At 35.5% G+C, this 20,600-nt stretch overlaps 1 protein-coding gene across 5 annotated transcripts in view; it reads left to right on the top strand.

Annotated features, from left to right (window-relative positions):
• Positions 1-20,600, top strand: part of WDR11 (WD repeat domain 11) — a 74,507-nt gene that overhangs the window by 21,047 nt on the left and 32,860 nt on the right. For 3 of the 5 annotated variants that reach the window (XR_007357547.2, XM_048857201.2, XM_048857202.2), the window contains exons 5-12: positions 549-735; positions 4,781-4,946; positions 7,904-8,018; positions 9,235-9,430; positions 10,685-10,788; positions 11,913-12,092; positions 14,874-14,958; positions 20,419-20,525. Coding sequence is in view for 4 of the 5 variants with exons in the window: in XM_048857201.2 (XP_048713158.1) it covers positions 549-735; positions 4,781-4,946; positions 7,904-8,018; positions 9,235-9,430; positions 10,685-10,788; positions 11,913-12,092; positions 14,874-14,958; positions 20,419-20,525 (1,140 nt within the window). In the remaining variant the exon portion in view is untranslated. The remainder of the gene's footprint in view (positions 1-548; positions 736-4,780; positions 4,947-7,903; positions 8,019-9,234; positions 9,431-10,684; positions 10,789-11,912; positions 12,093-14,873; positions 14,959-20,418; positions 20,526-20,600) is intronic. The other 2 variants (XM_075131054.1, XM_048857203.2) reach the window with 1 other exon arrangement.

The raw sequence follows: 20,600 nt of genomic DNA, 5'->3' as shown, positions 1-20,600 counted from the left end.
AACTGAAGGAAGGCGCTTTTGGGTGTATCTATGTATACATACATAATATAAAATTATGGAGATGTCCATCATGGCTTCATAGTTAAGGCTGAGTTGGGTTATGCAATCATGTAAATGTTATAATTAGAGGTTCTGAGAGAACAATTCTGCGTGAGACTGGCAATGGCGACTTATTCTTGTGGGTAACCATGCTTTCCTTTTGCATTGTAAAACTTAATGAGGAATAGTTGATGACTGAAAATCAGCGTACGGAACTAATGTAAAAGGACAAATAAGAACTTTCTGCCAATAATCTGTACAGTATTTTGTAATATACGGACTTAATTTTGAAAAACTGAGTTTTGTGGCCGCTAATGAATTGTAATAGACCATTTGCTGCTCTTTCACTAGAAGATTCCTGTTAGCTAGAATTATGAATTTCCCAGCCAGTTCAATATCATTAAAACTATTATAATTTTTCCACCCAAAAGCTATATTAAAAATAAAACACCATAAGAAAATTGCACATCACAGTTTGCTATAATAAACAAATGTTTTTCTTGATACAGTGCTCACCAGTGAGGGCATTGTGTTCATCTCAGACTTCTCTCCTTCCAAGGCTCCTGCCAGCTCAGGGAAAAAAGTTTACATCTCCAGCCCACATTCTAGTCCTTCTCATAACAAGCTGGTTGCTGCTACAGGGGCCAAAAAGGCCCTTGATAAAGTCAAAATTTTAATCACTAATGAAAAACCAAGGTAAGTTGCAAGTGTTTCTTCTGTCCACACAGAACTTTTTCTCTGGAACTATATATATATGTGTGTCATATTATAAATCCTGTAAATACTACTTGGATTAATTTATGATACAATATTTGATAAAAAATCTTTGAGGGACAGGGAAATTGCAGAATTATTTTTTTCTCCATGTCCTAGCATCTCTAATCTTTTCCACTGTAGTAGTGAAACTAAAGGGCATCTGGCCCTGTGATTATGAAATGTGAAGAACCTGATGTCAGGCATCTACTTTTATTAAATCCTGCAGGCGTCTGTTTCCTTTTAATTTTGATTCCCTGGATAAGGTTTAATTGAACCTGTTTTTAGTAATTACTTCTGATTGTTGAAGGGAAGAGAGGGAATTCTTACAGTAGATACATTCTAAAAAGTTAGCGAACAAAAAGCACTTTTCCATTCAACAAATCTGCTTTCTGTCTCATGACTTTTGGAGTCATGTGCTTACATTATGGACGAATAAGTTTTGCTAACTCCCACCCTATTCTTACAGATCCAATAATCCTGAAAGACGGAGTTGGATTTTATTCCTTCTCCTGCATCATCAGCTGAGTTGTTAAATATATCCCAATTGAAGGGCCCAATTTTGTCCTAATTTACAACTGTAGAAATCTATGGTCTTCAGTGGCATCAAAATGGCATAGTAAAGGTCTGCATTCTGATGAATAGTGATGTTGAAGAAACAGAAAAGAACACAGCTTAACTTTCAGATCTCAGCTGAGTTTGTAAGCCTGGTAGATAGGAACAAATCTTTTTATTTCTAAGGTGAGCAAATGAGCAAAATGATATAGAAAACATTCAAACAATGAATACTGAACCGCAATGCCATTTTTAGAGTAACTTTTCCTTACTTTGTTTTAGCATTTGAGCAAAAATTACTTTAATCATTATCAGAATTTACCACATAGTAAATAGATTGCACTTTATTAGTGATCTGCTAACCCTATTAAGTACAACTGCTTGCCTTTATCTGCATTCCTTCAAGGAACTTGCTCAAAGGGTGCATATAATGTATGATTATTTTTCAAATATCTAATAATTTTTAGTATTAGTATTTTTAATAATTGTCAGTATCTTCTGAAATGAGGCAGTCTCAGTTTTTAAATGTATTTCTTCAAACTTCGGAAGATGATGTGTACCTACTTATATGCATTTCTTAATTTTGGGTTGTAAAATCTGATTAGGATTGCATTGTACTCATTCTAAAACTGAAGTATAATGCATTTAAGAAAATACCAATTATTCATACCTTTTCCTGTCTCCAGTTTGCCAGGAGACTGTACCTCTTTAAAGATTTAACTGTGAACAATGCTGCTGTTACCTCCAACTTAATGTGAGGTGCAACTGTCCAAGTAAAAGCCACATTGACTCATCTGCTTTCTGAGTAAGAAAAACAGTGGCAAGCATATCATACCCATTTTCCCTATTTGGTTTGAGGTTCTAGTCCCAGTCTGTAAAACCTTAAAGATTATTCTTGAATTCTGTAAAGACTATCTGAGATTACCTCTCCAATCCCACTCAGAGAATTGTCTGCACGGGCATATAGAGTACATGTAGCTACATGCCACAGTGAAAAACTGGCTGCATCCAAACTGCAGTTGTAGTTACATGTGGCAGGGAAAAGCTTTCCCCCATCTGGAGCCTTTCCCTGCTTCTGGAGTCTTTCGCTGGGGCTGGGAAAGGCTCCAGCAGCAGGATACTACATTGCTAGGAATAGCAGTGTAGATGAGGCAGGCACTGCTTGGGTGTGTAGGGAGCTGTGCACAGCACATACCCTAAGGTTCTGGTGTGTCTTTACTCACCTGAGCAATGCCTCACCATCCACACTGCTCTTTTTACTCAGTCTTGGGGGGCATGTAGTGTCTGTACTCTACAGGCCACCATAGTGTGGACAGAGCCTTAGAATCTCTGTGTCAAGCATATTATGGCAGGGTTAGATGGCATAGTGTGCTAAGTGGGCGATCTATGACAGTTGAACAACTTATTAAAGGAGATTAGCATAAATCCAAGTCTGACTAATGGTCTCAAGTTGCAGTGGGGGAGGTTTAGATTGGATATTAGGAAAAACTTTTTCACTAAGAGGGTGGTGAAACACTGGAATGCGTTACCTAGGGAGGTGGTAGAATCTCCTTCCTTAGAGGTTTTTAAGGTCAGGCTTGACAAAGCCCTGGCTGGGATGATTTAACTGGGAATTGGTCCTGCTTTGAGCAGGGGGTTGGACTAGATGACCTTCTGGGGTCCCTTCCAACCCTGATATTCTATGATTCTATGACTATTTTCAAACCAAGCCCCACTTTTTTGGAAAAGCCTTCCTTTAATAATGAAAGCTGAGAAGGGCCTGATATCGTTTCCCATGGAATATGGGATTGGGGGGGCAAGTATTAGAGGAAAATCAGAAAACCCTAAATAATAGCAGCAGTAAAGAGAGACATTATTTTTATGTTTAAGAGTGACTCTTAATTTCTTTTTATCCTGCACCTAGCAATTAACGATAGATGATTTATAAATAAATAAATAACATAAATAAAATCAGAATTTAAACCTGTATGTTAAATTTCAGTATTTTAAAAGCTAAAATTACTTCATTTTAGGTTATTCTAGAAATCAGCTAACTTCTATTTTTATATGTTGTGATTTTTTTCTTTTTGTACTTTTTTACTTGTTAAAAATACCTTCCAATCTGCCAGTGATTGTGTGAACAAACTAATCAGACTGTATTGTCAATCAGCGCTTAACGCCAAATTTTAGTGCAGATTAAAAATTTGGACTTCATTTTAATAAGCTGTTTAAATTGCAAATAGAACAGGAGACTTAATGGCATCTCATTTTGTAATCGTTTAAGTAATTGTGATCTTTATACTTTTAAATTAAAGTGTGTGACATTCTTTTTATATTATTCTATCATGATCTGCTTGTGCTACATCAGATAGAATATTTGATTTAAAAAAAAATATCAAGGAGATCGAATGTGCTGCTGCAACGTGGGGTGTGTGTGTGTGTATATCTGTCTATAGATATACGCACACAGGTATAGTAACGATACATTAACAAAGGTGGAATTTGTTTCTGTGTTGTTCTGAATGCATTCTTAAACTTCATGTTTGCTAGTTACCTTCACACCTAAAACAGTATAAATAGTCAAAGGGAATGAGAGAACAAAAAGTAAGTGGTACAGCGGTGATTGGTTTGGATTTGTTTTAGTTGCCCTTTAGTTATGAAGGGGGAGTTAGTTGTATGGGTTGTGCAAAACGAGAGAAAGGGAGAGCAAAAAGAAGTGAGCTGCAAGATAGATGATAAATTGCTCAGAACTTTCAATAGTATGAAGAGTTTACATAAGATACAGATGCCCTTTATGACTCTATCACAGATTTACAGATTAATTATTAGATGTATAGTCTCAAGAATGTCCTCTGTTTCACAGCCCCTCTCTTGTTTAGATACATTGCATTTGATTATTAATAGTGTTGTAGTCAGCAACATGCTGAAATACTATTTGTGCATTCTCAACTTCTTTATTTCAACTTTAACATACTTTCTGGCTGTGAGGCTAGTTTTAGTTAATTACAAAATAAAAAATTATGCACAGTGATATGCAAATTGCAATGAGCCCCATGAGTGAGGCTGATTTCTCATGAATACCAATAGATGCTTCAACTGCTAACGCTATTCACAGTTGGACAGCCTTTCTCTTGAAATGTGAAACCATTACATTACATTTATTTCCCTAGCATCATAAACTTATTCATTTTTCAAAGCTTTTCAGTTTGACTTTAATTTCCAGAGGTGTATTTTGAATTGTGATGGATCAAATGGGGTAACTACAACTGTCTTATCTGTTTAAGTGGGCAGTCCTTGGAAATTGGCTTTTGTGGCTGCATGCAAAATATTACCATGCTGCTATTAATTGTATTCTGAGTTTGAAATATGCTAATATCAAAACCTCTTTAAAGCTGCTCCTGCTTTATGAACTATGTAAAAACTGCTTAATAGATGTGCATTTGGTATATTTCAGTGCTGAATCTGTAACACTGAATGAGTGTCTTCAGTTGTCATATCTACCTTCCAAAAGAAACTACATGTTGTTACTCTATCCCAGAGAAATTTTGATTCTTGACCTTGAAGTGAACCAGACAGTAGGTGTAATAGCTATTGAAAGAACAGGCATACCTTTTGTACAGGTAACAAATCTAGTTTGTTTCTGCCTACGCTTATTTCATTTAACATTCTTTGCAATTAATACCAGCCGTTACTGAATTCTAGGGACTATAACTAGATAAATTTGATTTTTATAAGTATCAAATATATGATTCTTTCTTTCTAAAGTTATGTTTCCTGTGTGGCTGTCAAAGAGATGTTTAGGCTGGGGTTTTTAGTCTGTAAAACCCAAGGAAAACTTTAATTTAGTGTGAAGAGCAAAGGTTCTTATTGTGTGCTAATATCTGAGAAATACTACTGAGCAACCATATATTCTGTACTGCATAACACTGTATCACGTAAATTATTTTACCATGTGCTATGAGGAAAAGCTGCTTTTACATCTATTGAAAGAAAATGTTTTAACGTGACAATTCTGATTTCTCAGTTATAACCTATAAAGGAATCTTGAATTTAGAGCTAGGGTCCCATGACACTTAGAATGGTTTGTTCAAACTGTGATATGATCACAAAATTGCCCCCGTCATCTCAGCAAGAACAGTAGTTGATCAGCCTGGCAGGGAATAGACTGGGTGGAATAGGCTTGAGTGCTCCACAGCCTTTCTCTTCCACCCCAACCCCGTTGCAAGTGAAGATTTGTCCTGGGCAGGGGTAGAGAAGAGGTGCCTCTGCCACCCATTGGCCCTTGGAAGACAGAGAGAGAGATGATTAGCTCTCCCATCCCTCCCATCTCCTTGCTGTATATAAAGCTTCACTGGCATGCATGCATAAGCCATTCTGGCGTGATTACTGTTGTGCTATCCCTATTGGAAAAATGGAGGTATAATTTGAACTGCATTTCCAAGATTCTGTGCATCTGACCAGATCACTAGTTTTGGAATCCAGAAAGAATTTTTCCCTCAGGGGAAGATTCATGTAGTGCCTAGGGGAGTTTACTTTCCCATAGCATCCTGGGGACCTGATTAGAGGCTAATAAGGAAAGGTATTTAAAAGCTGTAAGTTTAATAAGTGAAGTTGGTAACTTCATCACAACCTGTGCCCAGTGCAGATGGGAAGCTCAAAGAAATCAACTCCCAAATGTAAACATGAATAAGCAAGCTGGGAGATGGATGTAGCTTTAGGAAGGAGGGGAGACCATATCTTCACAGACTGAGGTACCTCTCCCCATTAAAATTAATAAAGTTGCAGGCTGCCAATTTAAAATCCATCTCTGCATCTGTTTCATTCTCCTGCATGCCCTGCTCAATTTTTTTTTAAATATGATGTAGCTTGGTTTCTGGAGATAAGTATGGAAACTGATTTTATTTGTTATTTCTAAAACATGATTGTGAAAAATCATGAAGTTATGGTATCTCAATTGCAATGGTTAAGTTTTGTTCTCGCTTACACCAGTGTAACTTGGAGCAGGGCCTAGGTCAGTAGCTTTAGGCAAGGTAAACTGGCTTTTTCATAAGCTATATCCACATTAATCTTTCCTATTTTTTGTGAATCCTTAGTCATTTAGTTTGTCTGATCAAGATTCCATTTGGAATATTGACATGCTGTTGAGATATTCATACAGCAGGATCTAATCATTCAACATAATAGTTGCATTTTCCAAATAGTTTACATTTGTGTGGGCAGGGAGAAAATGAAAAGATTGAAAACTGTGAATTATGTTCCCTCTAAACTGATGTCAGTGTGAAAATATTTGCAAGTTCCATTTTAAAATGAATTTTTAAGTGCTTCCTCATGAAGGGTGGGCAGGCTAGTTGGGCAAGAGTGGGAGAAGTGCATGGCCTTTAGTAGCAATGTGGCAGCCATAAGTTCTTCACCCACTTGACAGTTTCTTTTGATGAGTAACAGACAGTGAAAAGAAATAAACTAGATAGGGAAAAAGCTGGCCCCGATGCAGCAGGCATTGTTTAATTAAGCTCACAGAGGTCTACTGCAAATCCAATCTTTTTGTGGTGGTATAAAAACTACCAGTGTGGAAACAATCCTGTGGAGAAAGGAAATTTCATTTTCTGTGTGTTTAGCTTTTTATACACAAGGTGACGTGCACTTTTCTGAGCATCTGGCTTTGCTTGATTAGGTAGCTAAATCAAGTCTATGGTCTTATTGAAGCCTGTTTGCTCTTATGGAATCATGAATTCCTGGGACTAGAGAAAAAGTAGAGCAAAATATCACAGCTAAAACAAATGTGAGTGCTGTTGTGTATGTACATGTGGAAAGAATGCCCTCCCTCCAACCCCCCAAAAAGAAAAACATAGAATTCCTCATAAGCCGACTGATTTCACCTGTACCAGTATCATTTGAACCATCAATTGATTTTCCCAGTTTAGTTCCAAAGATATTGATGATGCTATAAAAGAGAAGTTCTCAAAATGTGGTCTACACAGAGCTGATTGTTCACATGATGACTCCTTATTTTAAATTGCTAAGTTTATATTAAAAGGCATTCCAATTACTCCATTTGGATGATAGTTCCTGGTGCTTAAACTCTTGGAATTCTTAGGATTTGCAGACATTTCTGTGAATACCCAGCAGTTGTCTGGCTACTCATGAATAATATGTAATCCCAAATTACAAGGAACTGAGGCTTTATTCACAAATATTTATAATATAATTATTCAAATAGCTCTAAAAATAAAGTTCCTATGCTGAATAATTTTATAACACGGTTTAAAAGAAAACCTATGCTGAAAATCTCATTGTTGAAGTGCGAATTTTTTATATTTTTTTTTTAAACTAAAGACTGCCACTGAGTTTGCTTAAATGAGGTCCTGGACTTTTTGCACAGGGGACTGAAATCTCCATTACAGTGCTTTTTTACAGGTAATATAACTAGATAAATTGATTTAAATAGTTCCTTAGTGATATGTTCTTTAGTAACTCCTTCAATATAAATGAGTGAGCACCTTCTGATGCATATTAACATAAATTGCACACTAAGTGATCTTGTGTTTAATTCAATGCTTTTTGACATCTGTTCATATAGGTAATTCCATGCTTTCAGCGTGATGGTTTGTTTTGTCTACACGAGAATGGTTGTATAACTTTAAGAGTTCGCAGATCTAACATTAGTATAACTGGTACATCAAATGAGGATCCAGGTGAGTTTGGTGCCAATAAATGATCAAAACTGAGTATGATGTCAAAATCAGCTCCTCTGGCCTAAATTTCAATTTATTTTTTTCAAATACAAGCACTTTTTCTGAAAAACATTAAAACCTGGGTCTTACAATAAATTGTATTTGCCTTTTTTTTTTTTTGTGATGGTTGGTCATGAGTTTTCTTGTCTTTTTTTTTTTTTCTTCAAATTAATTGAATTTCCACTGTTTTCTCCAACTTAATTCTAAATTCCCTTGGCTTTTAATGCAAGATAAGAGCCTGAATATCCTGAAAATCCTTTAATTGCTGAATAAATAATCTTTTTAAATTATGAATCATCTTAATAATCAAATCTGTAGGGAAAGTCCCAATAAATGGTATTTAATTTGCTTTACCGTGTCTGTGGACAAAGCAAAAGATGTTTATGTTTCTAAATGCATTATTATGTGTATACACAAGTTTTTGGAAGCAATTTGCTCTGAAGAGTTTATTACAATTTAATGTAAATTGGGATCAACTAATATAATACCGTAATTCCAGTTCTAAGTTACTAAACTTCTATCATTGGTTGTGTAACAGAATATTACTCAGTTAAATGTTTTAATTAAATTAAACAGGGAATAAAGGGCATAAGCTAACTCTATATACATGCTTAATGCTGTAAATTTTAAAATCCTTGGAGAGTAAGTGGTGTTTCTGATAAGGTCTTTCGATAGGCTTTTGTAGTTTGTGTCTTTTTAGTGAGCTGCTATTGGCATCACGTTCTCTTGTTCCAATTTTACAAGCATGTCAGAAATGTATTTTAGATTAGGGAGAGAGGAGGATGTCCCAAGGCAAATTGGCTTTTGAGTTAGCGTATTTTAGAGAGCTTATTTCACTATCTGCTTACTAATCTAGAGGACACCTTTTGTTTACTTATTTTGAAGAGAAGTTTTGGAAATAGAGAAGTCATGTTTATAACGTTTGAAAAATTTTGATGGAATTACCCATTTTCAAAGTAAAAGGATAGAATTTAAGACCACCCGTTGTATATGTTAGAAGTGAAAATGTGTTTAATTTCTAATTTTCTTTCATAAAAACTTGTTTTCCTATGAACATTCTGTAAATCTTAATAAAGTAAATTGTTCTTCCCACTTAACCATATTACCCTCCAAGAATAGTATCCTGTTTTTGGGTCTGAATGTTATGCAGCTTATACTTGGTACATTGATATTACAGATCCAGATCCAGTTCAGGAGCTGATTTATGACTTACGAAGTCAGTCTGATGCAATCAGGGTGACAAAGACAGTTCGCCCATTCAGTATGGTGTGCTGCCCAGTGAATGAGAACTCTACTGCTCTCATAGTCAGTGATGGCAGGGTGATGATATGGGAACTGAAGTCTACCATTTCTGGCAGAAATTTACGTAACAGGTAATTGTATTATGTTTCCGTTACATTGTTGTTTAATTGTATTTACACGAAGCACTTAATCACATTATGTGATGTGATATAACGGTAACACTGAGTCATGCTTCTTGAAAATTTATGTGCAGTAGGAGGATTAAAATAGTTATAATTAACTAAAAGGCTTTAGATTTCATTTGTGTTTTGAGGGATTTTTTTCCCTCCTCCCTCCCCCCTTTCTTTTTTTTTAAAAAAAAAATTGTCTTGCAAATGGGAAGGTATCCAAAAATACTGTAGAGACCAACATTAACTTTTTTTTCAAGGAAAATTTTCCTTCAGCTTTATCCCTCCTTCCTACCCTGAACACTGTCATTTAGCTTTCTTTAGACAAAACTGTTTTCCTGAAGAAAAGACCTGTGTGTTTTGATTGGATGAAGAAAGGACTGCCAAAATAGTCTGGAAATTAGAACATTTTTTAATAGGTGTCAGGGAACGTCCTCTTCCCAGGAGCCCCCTCATGGCCTTGGGGCAGTCCTATAAGCACCCCTCCCCATAGTTCCCCTCTTGGCTCCTCATTAAACTCAAAAAAGAGGCTTTCATAAGTCTGGTAACAAGAGCCCTCCTTAGGTGTGGTTTATTAATCCACTCAGGCTAGTGGTAGTTTCATGCTCCAGCTTGTTGCAAACTAAATGTTTGCATAGACAATTCCTTAGATGGCTTAAGGAGGGTGGTTTTTACACCACTGTTCAGCTACTTTTCTGAATTTGATCCATTGCTATAAGGCATTTGAGTACTGAGTCAGTTAAAAAGGGGTTGGACAGGGAATATTCTGATGTAACCACGTTCTAAAATTATGTTGCTACAATGTTCTAAACTGTGTATTAATACTTTTTCTAGATCTGAGGTCTGTGGCTACTGCACTGATTAACTTAGTGTTAAAATAGGAATAGTACAGGAAAAATGCATTTATAAAATTTTGGATGTCAGTTCAGAACAAGAACTACATTGGGGTAACTAGTCACAAATACGAAGCAAAGAGGATTGGTTAGAAAATGTGTATATGGAAGATGAGACATGCTAACTCAAAGCAATTATCTCTGGATAATTGCCATATATTGGTGAGATTGTATATGGAAAATCACCAAAATAATGTTGCAGATAATAAGTAGCAGGGCATTTAAGTGACATTTGAAAGAACAGTTCAGGGTAAAAACAGAACCAAGTGCATCAAGCAAACAGCCATGCCATTTTGCGTTCACAACTTTTTTTCTTCCTTTAAAGCAATTCAAGTGCATCACCTTTGTATTCACCAGTTGCTTTCTGTGGAATTCCTGTAGGAGCATTCCAAAATAAACTTCCAGATCTTTCATTGGATAACATGATAGGTAAGCGTTACAAACAATTTTAGAGGTAGTCTTTTAAAACTAAAGAGAAAATCTTATGGTTTATGGATTATATGTAAATACTGAAGCTAGATTCAGAGTTTGAGTTGTGATGTTGAAAAACTGAACAACATTTCTGTTTTTTAAAGAAAATATTCAATTAATCTTTCTATGACATGAAGACAACATACCTTGTATGTGCTCCTCTTAAAAATGTAATGTTGGGAAAATAAACAACATTTCAGTAGCAGGAGAACCTTTGTATATCTGGAAATAATGGTTACAGCTCCTATGAATCACGTGTGTGAGAATTTGGATTCACTGGAATAGCCCTATTCAAATCCAGTGCAGAGATACCCTGACTGTGAGATGTGACCTGTGCACCCATTCCCGACATGGTATAAAGATATACTGCACTTGAATGAATTTTCACCCTCAGCAGACCACTGTTCAAAAAACCCTTCTTTTCGATAACTTGATATGATTTGGAGCATTAAGGAAGGACACTTAGGACCTGATTCTCCATTATCTGCATATTGTGTAGTCATTTATGTCAGTGCCATTCTGATTTGGTACCTTTCTTACAACTGCTTTGCATTGGCGTAAATGGCTGTGCAAAGCATAGGGCAACAGAATCAAGCTCTATTTTTCTTCTGTCTTTAACATAACTACTGTGCAAGTGCACTTAATGTCTAGAAGTGGAGTATATACGGTAGTAACTTTTCAGAATTGGCTCTTCTTTTTCTCTCCAAATGGACTAATCATGTGCAAAACACCTTTGAACTCTAAAAGACAAAAATGAAGCCATTTCTGAATTTATGGAAATAGATCAGAATCTACAAAGTTTACATATTTGAGTTCCTAAAGATAAAAGTGGGGGCAGGTGGAGGTAAGAGGTTTGAGACTTAAGAAATTACCAGCTGAAATGTAAGTCTCCTGAAGATAGTTCTGCCTGTGTCTATTGCAACAATATTGAATGCCTCTTTAAATAAAAGTTACTACTGCATACATTTATTGATAATTAATTGCCTTATTTTGTAAGCAGCTGGTAAGTATGTATCTACTGTCAGATTAAAATGCAATGCTTACAGAAGCTTCATTTTTTATTATTTTTTTTAAATATAAAGCAGGACAAGGTGCAGTTACTGGTGAAGAACAGTTAAAAAATTATTTCTTTCAAGAAGTGCACCTCAAATTCCTGCTGACGGGGCTTCTCTCAGGACTTCCTTTGCCTCCATTTGCTATCCGTATGTGTCCACCTCTAACCACAAAAAACATAAAACAGTATCAGCCTCTCTTAGCTGTTGGTAAGTACTCTGAATGGGCTGCTTGATGTTTTGTACTTACGTGTGAAGGATGTACAAAACCAAGGATAATTTCAGTCTATTTTTAATACTGTGTATCCAGTCCAAAGCAGTGGCCGTTTTAGTAGCTTTCATTAGAAATATTTTTTGCATAGTTTTGCTGCCAGCAACTTTGGGCATATGTGGTGCAGCTTGTAAATTTAAGTGGTTTGGCTGTCTTGTGCTTAGAAACAGGTATTTTGGTGGTATTTCTGTCTTCCATGTTGCCCTCTGTTCATGGATACTTTTCCAAAATTTGTTCTGTAAGGCAGTGATTGCTCCTCATTCCAAACCCTCCTAAAAATTCATTTCTGTATGCCATTTGTCCAAAATGAATTAATGAGCTTAATACATGCCTTAAGGCCCCGATTCAAGTGAGTAACTAAGCATATACTTAATTTTAACCATGCCATTATTTTTCCTTGCCATATCTGGTTCTGACCTAAAGCATCTTGATACTACTGTGATTGGCATCTAAGGCCTGATCTTGCAAACCCTTGCTATTTAGACTCTGATCCTTCAACAGGCTCCATGTTGGCAAGACACCTGTGCTAGTGCATAGCACCAGTGACTTCACTGGGGTTCCAGGCAGGCTCAGGCATCTGCCTGAGTGGAGCCAGTTGCAGGACTGGGGCCTGAAACACACTGTAATGTTTGCAAGACCGGACCCTGATTCTTGACTTCTTCTGTGGCTGAAGTAACTCCCAGCATAATTTAGAAAACCCTTGGGGCCTGGCTAAATTACAGCAACCTCCCTGGGCTGCCCTATGGGCTTCAGCACTGCCTGGAGCCTCTGCAACATGGTATGCTGGAGTCCAGCCCCCAACATTCCCATTCTACTTCCTTTCCCAGGGATTGCAAAGGGACCTTCAGAAGGCAGCTTATGGTTGTCTGTCGCAACGTCTGTGCTGGGGAATCCTCCTGTGGCCACAACTGGGCATTTTGGGGGCTATTTATACCATTCCAGTTCTCTGACACGGGATTTCACTCTGGAAATTTGTAAATCCTCCTCCTAATAAATCCTGTTTTAGTCCCTTAGCACAATTGCAAATAATGTCATCCAATAATTATGTAATGACAGTAGACTTTTTGAGATTAAGAAAGCTTTATTACCATTAAAACACCAAATTATCAACATCACATGTCAAAAATATGTATTGTAAATATCTTTAAATCAAACTGAGTTCTCAAGCAGCATTTTTTCTTTTCCTACCTGTAAATTTCTATTATTGATGGAAATATTTTTTCGTTGATTTATGTGTATATAGCAAATCAGTGTTTACTGACAAATATCTAATCCTTCCACTATAGCTTTGCCTTAGTATTTGTTCCAAGAGTGAAATATAAAGATTAAGAAACCAATATGTAGCTATAAAATGCATTCAGCAGTATAGGATAATATTTGCTGTACACCAAGAGTGTGTTCTTTAAGCACCAGTCTTTCATCCTATTCTTTAGACCAGTGGTTCTTAACCTTTCCAGACTACTGTACCCCTTTCAGGAGTCTGATGTATCTTGCGTACCTCAAGTTTCACCTCAGTTAAAAACTACTTGCTTACAAAATCAGACATCAAAAAATAAAAAAGTGTCACTGTTGTTGAAAAATTGCTTACTTTCTCATTTTTACCATATGATTATAAATCAATTGGAATATAAATATTGTACTTATATTTCAGTGTGATACTTGAGCCTGTTTTTCACTTTTGAGCCTTCTCTGAAGCCTGAGCCCAAGCAACGGGTCTGAATCAAGTAACTTAGCTTCGTGGGAACCCCTGTGGCGTGGGGTCTTAGACAATTACCCTGCACTTGCAATCCCCCTAAACCCTAATCAGCGGGTAATCCACATGCGGCCCCGTCAATGCAAACAAATTGTCTCATGGCCCGCCAGCAGATTACCCTGACACGCTGCGTGCGGCCCGCAGGTTGCCCACCATTTGCCTAAACCCATCTTGTGAGACTGATGGGGCCTGCAGCTTCCAGGTTGAGAAATTCTGATCTAAATAAGAAGACATACCCACTGGAAGACCTCTGCATATTCCCTGGGGTACATGTTGATAACCACGGCTTTAGACTGTCTTTTCCGTATCTATACCCATAGCAACCCTGTTAGAGGGGAAAAAGGCAATATTTCTACTGGGTTTACTGTTAAGAAAAAAAACCCAGAGAGTCTGTCAACTACACGAAGTAGAAAATTATAAACTTCATTATCCATGAAGTTTTTTGATCTAATTGGTTTAAGCTAGAAGCTCTTAATACATTTATTGGTTTGTAGTTTAAAACAGAAATGGTTTTTTTCAAAGAGAAAGCAGAATTGTAAATATTGATTAATGAAAATTTGCCATGTTGCTCCTTCTGGATTATTGAGGAAACCAATTTATCTTTGCATATGATTCAGCAACTCTCCTTTGTAATAAAAGTAAAAGTACCTGGTACTTTCGTATCTAGTGAACATGCTTTTATGTAATAAAAAAAACCCTCCATCTTTGTTCCCAAATCTTCAACAAATTCTAAAAGTTGGAAGCCCTAATGTTTCCTGGCTTAAACTGGAACCTTACAATTTTTGAAGTAGGATTTAAACTTTAGCCCCTTAAAAATCAAAGTGCCCACTTCTTGCTGGAAATGTGAATTATTTATAGATTAAATCGTTTGAAGTAGCTGTGACTCTTGTGTTTTCATTTTTAAAAATTACTGCAAAAGCTGCTCTGCATATATATTTTTTTCTAAAATACAAATGACTTTTTATAGGTACAAGCAATGGCTCAGTTTTAGTGTATAATCTTACCAGTGGACTTTTACACAAGGAGTTAAGCATCCATTCCTGCGAAGTCAAGTGAGTTTGTTTTTAATTCTTGCTAATCCTTTGGGGGGGATAAGAATTATAGTATTTAGTATTCCATAAGCAATGCAGTCATTTTGACACACAAGAAAATTACCCAATTGAATTTTTTGCTCTGCAAAACCAGTACCTCTTTGTGAAAATTAGATTGGACACTGCATTGAACTATAAATATTTGAATTAGTAACTAATGTGCTTTTTGATCTAGGATGAACATTGGCTGTTTGCATTTTCTCTAGAACATTGTAGGACAGAGAATTCTTTCTAACATGATAAACTTTATTACAATGTCTGATTTATATGGCTTTTACAATTCATGTTCCTTTTCTCATTGGAACTAATTCCACTCCATTTATTAAAGTTCATTTTGTTTGTTTTTTCATTCATATTAAGCTGAAACTGCTGATGATAGAATTTTAGTACAAACTGAATTAAAAGCAGTTGATCTTAAAAAATTGTAAGACACAATGCATGTAATATTTAGATATTTTTAATAAGGAGCATAAAGAGCTGACATCATTTATTTATAGATATATAATGCCATATAAATATATGGCACATGAAGAGTAATCATAGAATCATCATAGAAGATTAGAGTTGGAAGAGGCCTCAGGAGGTCATCTATTCCAATCCCCTGCTCAAAGTGGGACCCAACCCCAACTAAATCATTCCAGCCAGGGCTTTGTCAAGCCAGGCCTTAAAAACCTCTAAGGATGGAGATTCCACCACTTCCCTAGGTATCCCATTCCAGTGGTTAAGGACCCTCCTGCTGAAATAGTTTTTCCTAATATCCAACCAAGACCTCCCCCACTGCAATTTGAGACCATAATCAGGAAGATGTGTCTGAATACCAAATTCAGGATCCATACTAGTGGAGGGAATAAAATATTTATTATTACTATTGATTATTTAGATCACATTTGAGGACCCCTGAAAAATTTTAAAATGGATGTGCAGACCCCTTGGGAAAGCTTAGTCTGCAGACCCCAAGTTGAAAACCACTGATTTAGATTTCAGTAGTGCCCAGAGGCCCTGATTAGGATTGGCCCCTGCATTGTACAAACACATAAGAAATATATGAATAACAGAATGAATACTAACTGCTATTCAATAACCCTGTTTTGGCTCTTCCACCAATGAACTTGTGGTGTGATTAATAGACATTATAGGGACTTGATATCTGTTTTAATCTTCATTTGATTTTTCTTCTTTTCCTACTAACAACTGGTTTTGAAATTATCATTTTGTATTCTGTTATGAAACCCAAGAGGTTACTAGATCCTGCTTTTTTAGTTTTCATTAACATGATTATAGCATTTAAAATTAAAAACCATTGCTAACATATTACATATATGGTTTTTAAAAACATTTTCAAAGGCTTCTCATTAAAGCTAAACTACTCTATTATACAGTTTCGTATGCATGTTGAAAGCATAACTTTCAGAAAAGTTATTTTCATCTTTTCTTCCATTAATAATGAATGGATACTAGTGCTGTTTTTTTTTTAATCCTTAGTGCTTTTGTATCATAAATAGAAAAAATCAATTTATCCATCTAATATGAAATTTTATATTCCCACTTAAACTTTAGTTGTATTTGTTTGAATGATGCATCAATAAAATGTGGACCTACAAAAATATTCTTAAAAGGGTTAGTAGAAGCATTAGAAAATTGGAAGTGCTTCTGTTATAGTTATAAAAGATTCAGCACATGGGTATGATTAATATTGCATCTTCTGAAAATATAGTTCATCATATTTATAAAGTAAACAACATAATGAGAGATTCCTAATTGGGAAAATTTAATGTAAAAGATAAAGAAACCATGAATCCACATTGGACTACTGAAGATATGGCGATGGATGGCAGGGGAATTAAACTTTTTTTTTTTTAGAATTATTTTTTATATATTACATCAATGTGTATTTTATTTTGATTTAAATTGTTTTAATTTTATGGAGACTTAAAAGATCACTGGCAAGGGCTTTTAACTCCTCAAACTTCTTATACTTATATATTTTAGAAGTTTGATAATGTAACATTTTTCTGTTAACTGCTTATTGCTCGGTATGTTTTTGAACTAAACTAAAACTATCATAAATGTTACTTAATGGTGATAGGCATCATTTATTGTGTAGGCAGAGCTCTAAGAGACTAGCTTCAATCTCTTGATTTAATTTTTAATAATGTAGGAGATGTTTCCTATCCAATTCTAACAACTTCAAGGGAATGATTAAGCAATGTAAGATATTGCACATTAATCTTTGCAGTGAATTAAAATGCCTGGAATACAGGAAATTTTCCTTTAGTATGAACTCTTACTTAATCTCTAAAATAGGTAAAGGTTTCTGATTTTTTTTTTTAACTGAAAATGTACAATTTAGAGAAAGACATCCCATGCACTCCACTTATAATAGATAGCATATTAGCATGCAGCGAAGCGCCAACCTAGCTTACAGTGCCCTCTAGAAAATAGCTGAATTAAAGTTTGGAGCACTTTGGCATGGGAACGGTCTTTCTTTTACGTCTGTACTGTGCTAACATGATGGGGGCCTGATGCCAACTCTGGTCTCTAGGTGCTACTGCAATACAAATAATAATGGTTAATTTTTTTGGAGAATGGAAGTGTTCTTGTAGAAGATATGCATGTAAATACCCTTTGGGTTTTAATTTTGCAAATATGTATGTTTTTGTGGAAAGACTGCTAGCTAAAATCTCTGAATGTATTTTATTCAAGGCATGTAATTAAACTTATCTGTGTTGAACAGTTATTTATTATTCATATTACTAAACCTTCCACAGTCAGACGAAGCAAAAAGATGATACTGCTTCCTCAAACATGGCACTATTGTATACTGGGTTTTTAATGTTGGATTAGAGAATAAAATGGAGGGCAACTTATACTGGTGTGGGCAAACAACTTGTATAGTGATAGTCTGCTTGTCATTTGAGATACAGTGGCTCTTTGAGAATGGTATTTTACTCCTCTCTCTACTCCCAGCTTACATCGCATGAAAATGTACTACGTAGAAACATACTGTGTTCTTTGCTGGTTCCTGATGGCATTGAAGCCTAACTAGTATTCTCTTCAGGTGTTTGACACATTTCAGAAGAGAGAATTCTGTCACAATTATGAAAATTAATTTCCAATAGCTTGTCCACGGATTTCTAGAAATATTTTGCTGAGCTGCTGTTGGACAATGTCAAACTGCTAGTTTTGTGTTGGACAGTTATGCTCCGAATGACCAGAATTGGCATAATATGTATTGGATTCAAGTATCAATGTGAAGCTTTCACTTCGCCATATTTCAGTTTAGAAAAGCAAGAGCTGTCCTTTCCAATGATTCATTTATATGTAATATATGATATACTATAAATCAATTTTGAGTTAATGCATTAGCATTCTATTACTCTAGGTAAAAATACTAATTCGGAAGTCATAAATGTTGAATTTTAGTGAAGAATTTATTTTTAAATGATATAAAGATTAAATTGATTAAATGCTTTAATTATGTTCTGATGCGAAATTGATAATAACTTAATTTTAGATACCCATTAATAAAAAAAATTCCACACATTGCGTCCATTCTCTCTCATAATGGTCAAATACCTATGAAAAAAAGCAGGAAGACGCCTTGCCTATATACAAGGCAATGGATACAGTTTTGCTGAAAGTGTTGTTGGGGCATATTAAATTCAGCACCTTTTCAGCTTCTCTTTATTAACCTTCCTCAAAGGAAATATTTTGTTACCATTACTGAGATTCTTACATGTTGGCACCTTAAATGCACAAACTGATTTTGTCAGCAAAGTGTGTGGAAAAAATAAAAAATAAAAAAATCAAAGTGTGTGGGAAAAAATAAAAATTTGGGGTTGAAAATCACATTAATTTTGGCTTTCTTTTCTTTGTGATAATAAGTCTACTGTAAAGTGACAGTATTCCTTCCCTGGCTAGATTCAGCTTGTTATCCACCTAAGGATTTAAAAACTGTAAGAACTTATAACTCCAGTGATCAAAATCTTCATTTCCCTTGAAAGTGCGCATTGATCAGAGCTATAGACTTTAATGGTAAAATAGCTTCTAAAAAGTGCTATTTATACAAAATCCATGAACCTTACATTTTAACAAATAGATGTAGTCTACAAAACCAGCTTAGTGTAACTCTTAATTACATCAGATAAATGGATAGTAGTTTTATGACAAAGTTTTGTAGAAAGGAAATATTCCAGCAAATGAGACGTCATTACTGATTTGCTGTATTAAAACTAGAACAGTTGTCTTAATTAGTGCAATGAATTATTAGTTTCTTCAAGATTGGTTAATATATGCATATGACAATAACAAATAATTATATTGCTTCGGCAGTGCAAGCATTTATAAAGGGAGGGAAATTCTTAGTTAATCTGGGTGTCATGGGATGCAGTAGATCATTATTAACATGGACAGATGGCCAAATGGCATAAAAGGGAACAGCAGTAAAACTAATACTTATTTGATAAGTCTGAGCTGATGACTAAAAATCTAGAACATGCTTCTGTTCTTTTAAAGATGACTGAAAATGGCCACTGGGAATAATAATGAATTATAATTACTCTGTGGTGTTTCTATAATGTACAACAACTTTTGAAGAAATAATACAATTAAATTAAATCATAGAATAGAATTTGGCAACAACAAAGTTTTGTTGGGCCTCCTAATCCACCTCCCAACCATTTCAGAATATTCCCTATAATATACTAACTGCTGATATGCAAACACAAAATGTTACATGTTTACATGAGACTGGAGTTTGTCAGGTCATCATACTTGTTGTATGGGGCATTTTTCAAATCTGTTTGGTTATTCACTCTCTCCTCTCTCTTCCTGTGTCCTTGATGTTGATAGGAAGGGAATGTTACCACCTCTACTAATTCCTGGCTGCTTAGAAGCATGCAAATCCATCCTGGCTGTCCTGGACTGATCTGTTTACCCACACAACTTTGTGTGCCAGATAGAACAGGATGTTCTCATATCAAACGTCTGGGTTTCATATGGCCTACATTTATGGCCCACTTCTACACTGTGGTGAACATGTTCTGCTCCCTGTAGTTACAGCCATAGCTTGAGATTTTGGGCAAAACTTTCCTACTGTTCCTCGATCAAAACGTCTTCTTGACCCAACAAGAGACTGTGTCAAGAAAATTGTGTCTAACGCTGTTTGAAAATAAAGATCTTGCATTAATATCACTTGATAACTGCATTTTTTTTATTTTTATCATACATGTAAATGCACATGTATCCTGCTTTTCACATTTTGTTTAAATAAAAAAGTTTCTGTAAAATATAGAAAATTAGCTATGTATTTGTTTCAAAGTGTAGAATAAGCTATAGAGTAATTCTGCACTAATCTAGAACATTTTCTAGGCTCTCAAAAATTTCTGCTAATATGCTCCATGTATTCTATTCTGGTGACAGGGGCATTGAGTGGACAAGCTTGACTGGTTTTCTTTCCTTTGCCACATCAACGCCCAACAATTTGGGATTGGTAAGGAATGAACTGCAGCTGGTTGATCTTCCAACAGGTTAGTCTCTCGTGAGACATCTGTATAGATTATGCTTGGGAAAGTGGCTGTGACAGAATTGCTTGTTGGGGCATA

Source organism: Caretta caretta, chromosome 7, assembly GCF_965140235.1.
Source record: "Caretta caretta isolate rCarCar2 chromosome 7, rCarCar1.hap1, whole genome shotgun sequence".
Classification (NCBI taxonomy): domain Eukaryota; kingdom Metazoa; phylum Chordata; order Testudines; family Cheloniidae; genus Caretta; species Caretta caretta.
The sequence above is the reverse complement of the archived record's forward strand: the minus strand, read 5'-3'. Positions and strand labels throughout refer to the sequence as shown.